The 9,820-nt window shown below is 47.8% G+C and overlaps 1 protein-coding gene across 1 annotated transcript in view; it reads right to left on the bottom strand.

Moving 5' to 3' along the window:
- The window catches only part of LOC311120981 (tripeptidyl-peptidase 2-like), a gene marked incomplete at its 3' end in the record, with an annotated part of 17,351 nt that extends 8,313 nt beyond the window's left edge, over positions 1-9,038 (bottom strand). Inside the window, exons 1-5 of the mRNA XM_084195529.1 lie at positions 8,772-9,038; positions 7,044-7,172; positions 6,400-6,495; positions 5,055-5,159; positions 1,803-1,927 (exon numbers count right to left, since the gene is read on the bottom strand). Coding sequence (XP_084051655.1) covers positions 1,803-1,927; positions 5,055-5,159; positions 6,400-6,495; positions 7,044-7,172; positions 8,772-8,936 — 620 coding nt within the window. The remainder of the gene's footprint in view (positions 1-1,802; positions 1,928-5,054; positions 5,160-6,399; positions 6,496-7,043; positions 7,173-8,771) is intronic.
- Positions 9,039-9,820: the final 782 nt, after the last annotated feature.

Here is a 9,820-nt window from a genome sequence, read left to right as displayed (position 1 = left end):
AATGGAGGAATGCAGGAAGGAGAAGACAGGGGACGAATACTCTCATCACTACAAATGGAGGAATGCAGGAAGGAGAAGACAGGGGACGAATACTCTCATCACTACAAATGGAGGAATGCAGGAAGGAGAAGACAGGGGACGAATACTCTCATCACTACAAATGGAGGAATGCAGGAAGGAGAAGACAGGGGACGAATACTCTCATCACTACAAATGGAGGAATTACAGGAAGGAGAAGACAGGGGACGAATACTCTCATCACTACAAATGGAGGAATGCAGGATGGAGAAGACCGGGGACGAATACTCTCATCACTACAAATGGAGGAATTGCAGGAAGGAGAAGACAGGGGACGAATACTCTCATCACTACAAATGGAGGAATGCAGGAAGGAGAAGACAGGGGACGAATACTCTCATCACTACACATGGAGGAATGCAGGAAGGAGAAGACAGGGGACGAATACTCTCATCACTACAAATGGAGGAATTACAGGAAGGAGAAGACAGGGGACGAATACTCTCATCACTACAAATGGAGGAATGCAGGAAGGAGAAGACAGGGGACGAATACTCTCATCACTACAAATGGAGGAATTACAGGAAGGAGAAGACAGGGGACGAATACTCTCATCACTACACATGGAGGAATGCAGGAAGGAGAAGACAGGGGACGAATACTCTCATCACTACAAATGGAGGAATTACAGGAAGGAGAAGACAGGGGACGAATACTCTCATCACTACAAATGGAGGAATGCAGGATGGAGAAGACAGGGGACGAATACTCTCATCACTACAAATGGAGGAATTACAGGAAGGAGAAGACAGGGGACGAATACTCTCATCACTACAAATGGAGGAATTACAGGAAGGAGAAGACAGGGGACGAATACTCTCATCACTACAAATGGAGGAATTACAGGAAGGAGAAGACAGGGGACGAATACTCTCATCACTACAAATGGAGGAATGCAGGAAGGAGAAGACAGGGGACGAATACTCTCATCACTACAAATGGAGGAATGCAGGAAGGAGAAGACAGGGGACGAATACTCTCATCACTACAAATGGAGGAATGCAGGAAGGAGAAGACAGGGGACGAATACTCTCATCACTACAAATGGAGGAATTACAGGAAGGAGAAGACAGGGGACGAATACTCTCATCACTACAAATGGAGGAATTGCAGGATGGAGAAGACAGGGGACGAATACTCTCATCACTACAAATGGAGGAATTGCAGGATGGAGAAGACAGGGGACGAATACTCTCATCACTACAAATGGAGGAATTACAGGAAGGAGAAGACAGGGGACGAATACTCTCATCACTACAAATGGAGGAATTACAGGAAGGAGAAGACAGGGGACGAATACTCTCATCACTACAAATGGAGGAATTACAGGAAGGAGAAGACAGGGGACGAATACTCTCATCACTACAAATGGAGGAATTACAGGAAGGAGAAGACAGGGGACGAATACTCTCATCACTACAAATGGAGGAATTACAGGAAGGAGAAGACAGGGGACGAATACTCTCATCACTACAAATGGAGGAATTACAGGAAGGAGAAGACAGGGGACGAATACTCTCATCACTACAAATGGAGGAATTGCAGGAAGGAGAAGACAGGGGACGAATACTCTCATCACTACAAATGGAGGAATTACAGGAAGGAGAAGACAGGGGACGAATACTCTCATCACTACAAACGGAGGAATTACAGGAAGGAGAGATTGGGAAAGGATTAAGACAGGAAGGAAAAGGATTTGATCCAGTCCATTGTGTTCCTCCTACCTCCATGTGTCTCCATCGTTCCACAGCAGACAGTCGTAGACCGGACCCGGGTCGTTGTACTTCTTCTCCAGAGACGCCAGCAGCTCCGACCGGCACTGCAGCTCTTCCTTCTGGAGCTTCTCAGCCTGATGAAACACACAGCAAAATGGAGAAAAAAACCTGAAAACAATTCACACACACACATGTGTTGTGCTCAGGATTGATATATGCACACTAGGGATGTGACAAACGTACAATTGTTCACGTTTAAAACTGCCATTTTAAAATCGTACAATAACGTGAATTCACAATTCAGATATGGTCCAGACATGTTAGATCGCTTCAATGCCTGATCTAACTGTAGCTCAGTTGGGTAGAGCAGGGCGCTTGCAACGCCAGGGTTGTGGGTTCGTTTCCCACAGGGGGCCAGTATGAAAAATGTATGCACTCACTAACTGTAAGTCGCTCTGGATAAGAGCGTCTGTGCTAAATGACTAAAATTTAAATGTCCAGCGGATGACCCAATGTACTCTATATAAACCATTGGTATGACAGCTAGGGGGCAATGCAGTTCATTCGACCACGGTCCTGGCTAACTACCAGACGGAGCAGTTCAGTCGACCACGGTCCTGGCTAACTACCAGACGGAGCAGTTCAGTCTACCACGATCCTGGCTAACTACCAGACGGAGCAGTTCAGTCGACCACGGTCCTAGCTAACTACCAGACGGAGCAGTTCAGTCGACCACGATCCTGGCTAACTACCAGACGGAGCAGTTCAGTCGACCGCGGTCCTGGCTAACTACCAGACGGAGCAGTTCAGTCGACCACGGTCCTAGCTAACTACCAGACGGAGCAGTTCAGTCTACCACGGTCCTGGCTAACTACCAGACGGAGCAGTTCATTCTACCACGGTCCTGGCTAACTACCAGACGGAGCAGTTCAGTCGACCACGGTCCTGGCTAACTAACAGACGGAGCAGTTCAGTCGACCACGGTCCTGGCTAACCTACCACGATCCTGGCTAACTAACAGACGGAGCAGTTCAGTCGACCACGGTCCTGGCTAACTACCAGACGGAGCAGTTCAGTCGACCACGGTCCTGGCTAACTAACAGACGGAGCAGTTCAGTCGACCACGGTCCTGGCTAACTACCAGACGGAGCAGTTCAGTCGACCACGATCCTGGCTAACTACCAGACGGAGCAGTTCAGTCGACCACGATCCTGGCTAACTACCAGACGGAGCAGTTCAGTCGACCACGGTCCTGGCTAACTACCAGACGGAGCAGTTCAGTCGACCACGGTCCTGGCTAACTACCAGACGGAGCAGTTCAGTCGACCACGGTCCTGGCTAACTAACAGACGGAGCAGTTCAGTCGACCACGGTCCTGGCTAACCTACCACGATCCTGGCTAACTAACAGACGGAGCAGTTCAGTCGACCACGGTCCTGGCTAACTACCAGACGGAGCAGTTCAGTCGACCACGGTCCTGGCTAACTAACAGACGGAGCAGTTCAGTCGACCACAGTCCTGGCTAACTACCAGACGGAGCAGTTCAGTCGACCACGATCCTGGCTACCTACCAGACGGAGCAGTTCAGTCGACCACGGTCCTGGCTAACTAACAGACGGAGCAGTTCAGTCGACCACGGTCCTGGCTAACCTACCACGATCCTGGCTAACTAACAGACGGAGCAGTTCAGTCGACCACAGTCCTGGCTAACTAACAGACGGAGCAGTTCAGTCGACCACGGTCCTGGCTAACTACCAGACGGAGCAGTTCAGTCGACCACGGTCCTGGCTAACTAACAGACGGAGCAGTTCAGTCGACCACGGTCCTGGCTAACTACCAGACGGAGCAGTTCAGTCGACCACGGTCCTGGCTAACTAACAGACGGAGCAGTTCAGTCGACCACGGTCCTGGCTAACCTACCACGATCCTGGCTAACTAACAGACGGAGCAGTTCAGTCGACCACGGTCCTGGCTAACTACCAGACGGAGCAGTTCAGTCGACCACGGTCCTGGCTAACTAACAGACGGAGCAGTTCAGTCGACCACAGTCCTGGCTAACTACCAGACGGAGCAGTTCAGTCGACCACGATCCTGGCTACCTACCAGACGGAGCAGTTCAGTCGACCACGATCCTGGCTACCTACCAGACAGTGTTCACCGTACTGCTATCCCCCATCCACTCAGCAGCGATGGTTGTAGGAGCTGTTCGGGCTGTTTAGGAGTTGTGTATATGTTGTCTGTCACTAGAGGTCAAGGGTTATTTTACCTTGTTTTGTCCACTAGAGGGCACTATATGTTGGGGGTCATATGTTTATTAGGTAGCACAGGTGACCAGCAAGGGTTAGCACACGTCATTTTAGTCATTTAGCAGACGCTCTTATCCAGAGCGACGTACAGTTAGTGAGTGCAGACATTTTCCATACGCACAAAAGGCAGGGTTGAATCTACATTTGCCCCGGCATTTTAGCTATCGATGTGACGTTTGGCGGCGCCTAATCGATCAGTTCTGTACCTGCCCGGCTGAGCGGCATTGTGGGTGGAATGAGCGAGATCGTCTGGCGAGCACAGCAGGAAACAACTCAGAAGTCTGCCTGGATATTTTTCATTAAATATATTTGATAATTATCCGTTCTTCTCTCATTTTAATTCAATTACCAACTTGAAAAAGTCAGATTTTCAAGGTATTCCAGTGCTTGAATTTCACAGTGCCAAATTCAAGTACCTTAAGCACCTTGAGCGAACCCTGCTTAATGCAAACAGGATGCATGTTTTGGAATATTTGTATTCTGTACAGGCTTCCTGGTTTTCACTCTGTCATTTCCTGTAGGTTAGTATTGTGGAGTAAAGTACAATGTTGTTGATCCATCCTCAGTTTTCTCCCTTCACAGCCATTAAACTCTGTAACTGTTTTAAAGTCACCACTGGCCTCATGGTGAAATCCCTGAGCGGTTTCCTTAGGCTTGCCATGATAAAAAAGGGTTGAATACTTACTGACTCAAGATATTTCAGCTTTTCATATTTTTCCCTTTATGATGATGATAGGGACCTGTTAGTGACAGTTTTACATTTTGTACACAAAAAAATAAAAAAATAAAATATTTTCAGTTAGGGATTTTTTTCAAAATGTTAACAATCCCGATGTCGTTTAAACATTTATATATCCCTAATGCACACATATCGTTTACACACACACCAAATTTGCCCATGAGCAGAGAGATTGTCTGACCTGTGAGGGTTAGGGGTGAGAGGTCAAAGTGTTACCTGTGAGGGGGATGGGTGAGCGATGTCAAACTGCTCTGCCCGGCGACTAGCTTCAGCCAGAGCAGCTCTGTGTGCTGGATCCCACAGTTTCTCCTTTCGCTCTTTCTGTTGGACGACACATCAACATAGACATCCTTCTGTCAATGTGTTTTGTTGGTCAATATAAGCATACACTATAAATACAAAAGTATGTGGACACCCCTTCAAATTATTGGAGTCGGCTATTTCAGCCACACCCGTGTGCTGACAGGTGTATAAATTCGAGCACTTGGCCATGCAATCTCCATAGACAAACATTGGCAGTAGAATGGCCTTACTGAAGAGCTCAGTGACTTTCAACGTGGCACCGTCATAGGATGCCCCCTTTCCAACAAGTCAGTTCGTAAAATTTCTGCCCTGCTAGAGCTGCCCTGGTCAACTGTAAGTGCTGTTATTGTGAAGTGGAAACGTCTAGGAGCAACAACGGCTCAGCCGCGAAGTGGTAGGCCACACAAGCTTACAGAACGGGACTGCCAAGTGCTGAAGCGCGTAGCGTGTAAAAATTGTCTGTCCTCGGTTGCAACACTCACTACCCAGATCCAAACTGCCTCTGGAAGCAACGTCAGCACAAGAACTGTTCATCGGGAGCGCCAATAAATGGGTTTCCAAGCAGCACACAAGCCTAAAATCACCATGCACAATGCCAAGCGTCGGCTGGAGTGGTGTAAAGCTCGCTGCCATTGGACTCTGGAGCAGTGGAAACACGTTCTCTGGAGTGATGAATCACGCTTCCCCATCATGCAGTCCGACAGACTAATCTGGGTTTGGTGGATGCCAGGAGAACACTACCCGCCCGAATGCATAGTGCCAACTGTAAAGTTTGGTGGAGGAGGAATAATGGTCTGGGGCTGTTTTTCATGGTTCGGGCTAGGCCCCTTAGTTCCAGTGAAGGGAAATCTTAACGCTACAGCATACAATGACATTCTAGACATTTTGTCGAAATCGGTGTGGAAGAACTTGACTGGCCTGCAAAGAGCCCTGACCTCAACCCCAACGAACACCTTTGGGATGAATTGGAACGCCGACTGTGAGCCAGTCCTAATCGCCCAACGTCAGGGCCCGACCTCACTAATGCTCTTGTGGCTGAATGGAAGCAAGTCCCTGCAGCAATGTTCCAACATCTAGTGGAAAGCCTTCCCAGAAGAGTGGAGGCTGTTATAGCAGCAAAGGGGGGACTAACTCCATAATTAATGCCCATGATTTTGGAATGAGATGTTCGACGAGCAGGTGTCCACATACCTCTGGTCATGTAGCGTATATTAACGTGCAAATCCTTGTTACTTGGCCACACAAATCCACTCCATACCTGGATTCTCTCTCTGAGAGCTTTAGGGAACAAGTCATATCCATTTTTGATCCCAATGTGGTACTTTCCTGATGGATTAACCCAGGTATGAGGGATCTGAGGAGAGAGAGAGAGAGAGACATGTATTTATGTAACAATGGGCTGTAAAGTGACAGAGACAGACATGTATTTATATAATAATAGGTTGTAAAATGACAGAGACATACATGTATTTATGTAACAATAGGTTGTAAAGTGACATGTATTTATGTAACAATAGGCTGTAAAGTGACAGAGACATACATGTATTTATGTAACAATAGGCTGTAAAGTGACAGAGACAGACATGTATTTATATAATAATAGGTTGTAAAATGACAGAGACATACATGTATTTATGTAACAATAGGCTGTAAAGTGACATGTATTTATATAATAATAGGTTGTAAAATGACAGAGACATACATGTATTTATGTAACAATAGGTTGTAAAGTGACATGTATTTATGTAACAATAGGTTGTAAAGTGACAGAGACAGACATGTATTTATGTAACAATAGGTTGTAAAGTGACAGAGACAGACATGTATTTATGTAACAATAGGCTAACGGTCTGTAAAGTGACAGTGTGACCAGGAAGTGGCAGCGTGGCGAGGGAAGCGTACCTTGAGCGTCCTCCCGGAGATCCCAGTCACCGCCCCGTCGTTAGGCTCCACCACCGTTGCCATGTTGACATCTCCGCTGCCCGTCGTATCGATGATGTCAACGATCTTCGGCTGCCCCTCCGTCGTGGTCTGAGGGAGAGAGAGGACACAGATGTTGAAGAATATCAAATACACACCCTCCGACACAGAAAAACACACACACACACACACACACACACACACACACACACCCTCTCTGACCCCGACACAGCACACAAATGTGTTTCCACAATGAGCACATTACATTTACATTTTAGTCATTTAGCACAGACGCTCTTATCCAGAGCGACTTACAGTTAGTGAGTGCATACATTTTTCATACTGCCCCCCCCCCACCCCCCGTGGGAATCGAACCCACAACCCTGGCGTTGCAAGCGCCATGCTCTAACCAACTGAGCTACAGGAGGTCATTCATCTTGACATACTGGTAACACAGTGCAACGAATCCTTCATAGACAAGCGTCACTGTCAGTGATGCATCAATCTAATCACGTGTAATATTCTACTTGCAGTATGTAACCAACTGGTATAGACCTACTCATAGAGACGTCCGAGTCAGAGAGAAACCTTTGGTCTTTAGCAGAGGGCTGAGTGGTGTAACTAGGTAGCTCTGATAGACAGAGGCAGAAAATAGCTATACAGGACAGGACAGGACAGGACGGCAGCTAGACAGGACAGACAGACAGGACGGCAGCTAGACAGGACAGTTCGGCACAGGACAGACAGGACGGCTGCTAGACAGGACAGACAGACAGGACGGCAGCTAGACAGGACAGTTCGGCACAGGACAGGACAGGACGGCAGCTAGACAGGACAGGACGGCAGCTAGACAGGACAGACAGGACAGGACAGGACGGCAGCTAGACAGGACAGTTCGGCACAGGACAGGACAGGACGGCAGCTAGACAGGACAGGACAGTAGCTAGACAGGACAGACAGGACAGGACAGGACGGCAGCTAGACAGGACAGTTCGGCACAGGACAGACAGGACAGACAGGACAGGACAGGACAGTAGCTAGACAGGACAGACAGGACAGGACAGGACAGGACAGACAGGACAGGACAGGACAGGACAGTAGCTAGACAGGACAGACAGACAGGACAGACAGACAGGACAGGGCCCTCTACAGTTGGGTGAAGGCTGTCAACAGATGCTTGATCCTCTTTCCCATCAGCGACAGCGTGCGCCTCCAAGTTCAACCTCCCTCAGTTCCACCACTCTAGTCACAGTCATAGCAACTCAACTAGCTAGCCACTGAAACGTTTAAAAAATAAAAACATGTCAGCAACAATAATATCTATCTATTTTTGTCTGAGGCTATGGGGAAATATTAGTACTAGTTCGGCTAAAATCAACGGGCTGTCAGTATTTTATTGTGTAGCTCACAAGGACATTCTGTTCTGATGGTTTGCTATCTGATCTTAGCTGGTTAACTTATCCAAATACGCTAAACTAAGGTATCTTTCCGGCTGACCCGGCCACTGTCATGTTAAAAAAAAAAGGCGTTAGCTGCTTGCTCGCTAAAATTCCTTGTAGGTTAGCTTAATAGCAGTTGCTAACAAGTTTTACTAGCTAGATTTGAGCAACGGGTGGTAGCCCCCCCGGGTAAAATTAGCTAGCTAGTCGTTACTGTACAAAGTCTACGAATGGGGCCTAGTAGTCTGTCATAGCACCGGGATAGATTTACCTGCATGCCCGGGGCCCCCGGGTCCACGCCAGTGTCGAGGATAGCGATGAGAACACCCCGTCCATCGTGCTCGGGGAACCGGGTGAGATAAGACGCAGCGCCGGTCTCCTTTTTGGGGAGCAACCCGTGGAAGGGGAACAGCTCTTCGATTGAATGTGCAGCCATGATCAGACAGAGACAAAATGAAAACAGGAAGCAGCGAAATGGGGGGGGGGAAGAAGGTTGCCGATACCAAAGACAGTACCGTATGGTTTTAGAAACCGTGCCGACACCGTGAACAGAGACCGGGAAGGGACTTTTTTAAAGGGGCAGTACACTATTTAGAACACCGCTCAAATGCGCCAAGGAGTCATCCTCAAAAGTGTCTGATGACGGTTACATTAAGTCAGTAGCAACGAAAGAAGTCTTCTGTAGCTATTTGCTACACTGCCTATAGCTAATTGTTTAAAAACAGAATTGGTATAGGCTAACCTTTGTTCAAGGTTTTATACATGGGACTATTAGCTAGCAAGGAAACAATGTTCTGGTCAGTGTTTCCATGGGAGCCTAATTAGTTGGGGGCACAGTTAAAACATTTTATAAAACCAAAGATGGTGGATAAATTATGATGTCACACTCAGACCGTTACCATTGGGGGGGGGGAAATGGTCAGTTCCCATCTGCTTAATGGGGTGGCTCTTCCATAGACACCAATGCATTAGCAGCTGGGTCTGGTCTGCTTCGTTCATTGACCATATAGGAACCCCCCCCCCCCAAAAAAAAACAAGGGAGTGGGATGTTTCGTTTCCTCTTCTGTCTCTGATAAAAGCCCTTAAAGGCTCCACATGGTCAACCCACCATCAAGTGGCAGTACAGCCACTTTACTGCGATGCAGACGTCAGGGCTTTCATACTTCTTGCGCTTAGCGGAGCAGAGCTGTTGTCAAGGAAGTTGTCAAGGAAGTGAGTTGATGTTTATACAGGACCTCCCGCCCCCACCTACCTTCAACCAATCATGTCAACGCAGAGTTTACAGTGCCTTAGGAAAGTATTCAGACCCTTTGACTTTTT

Source organism: Coregonus lavaretus (assembly GCF_964263955.1).
Source record: "Coregonus lavaretus genome assembly, contig: HAP1_SCAFFOLD_4276, whole genome shotgun sequence".
Lineage (NCBI taxonomy): Eukaryota > Metazoa > Chordata > Actinopteri > Salmoniformes > Salmonidae > Coregonus > Coregonus lavaretus.
The sequence above is the reverse complement of the archived record's forward strand: the minus strand, read 5'-3'. Positions and strand labels throughout refer to the sequence as shown.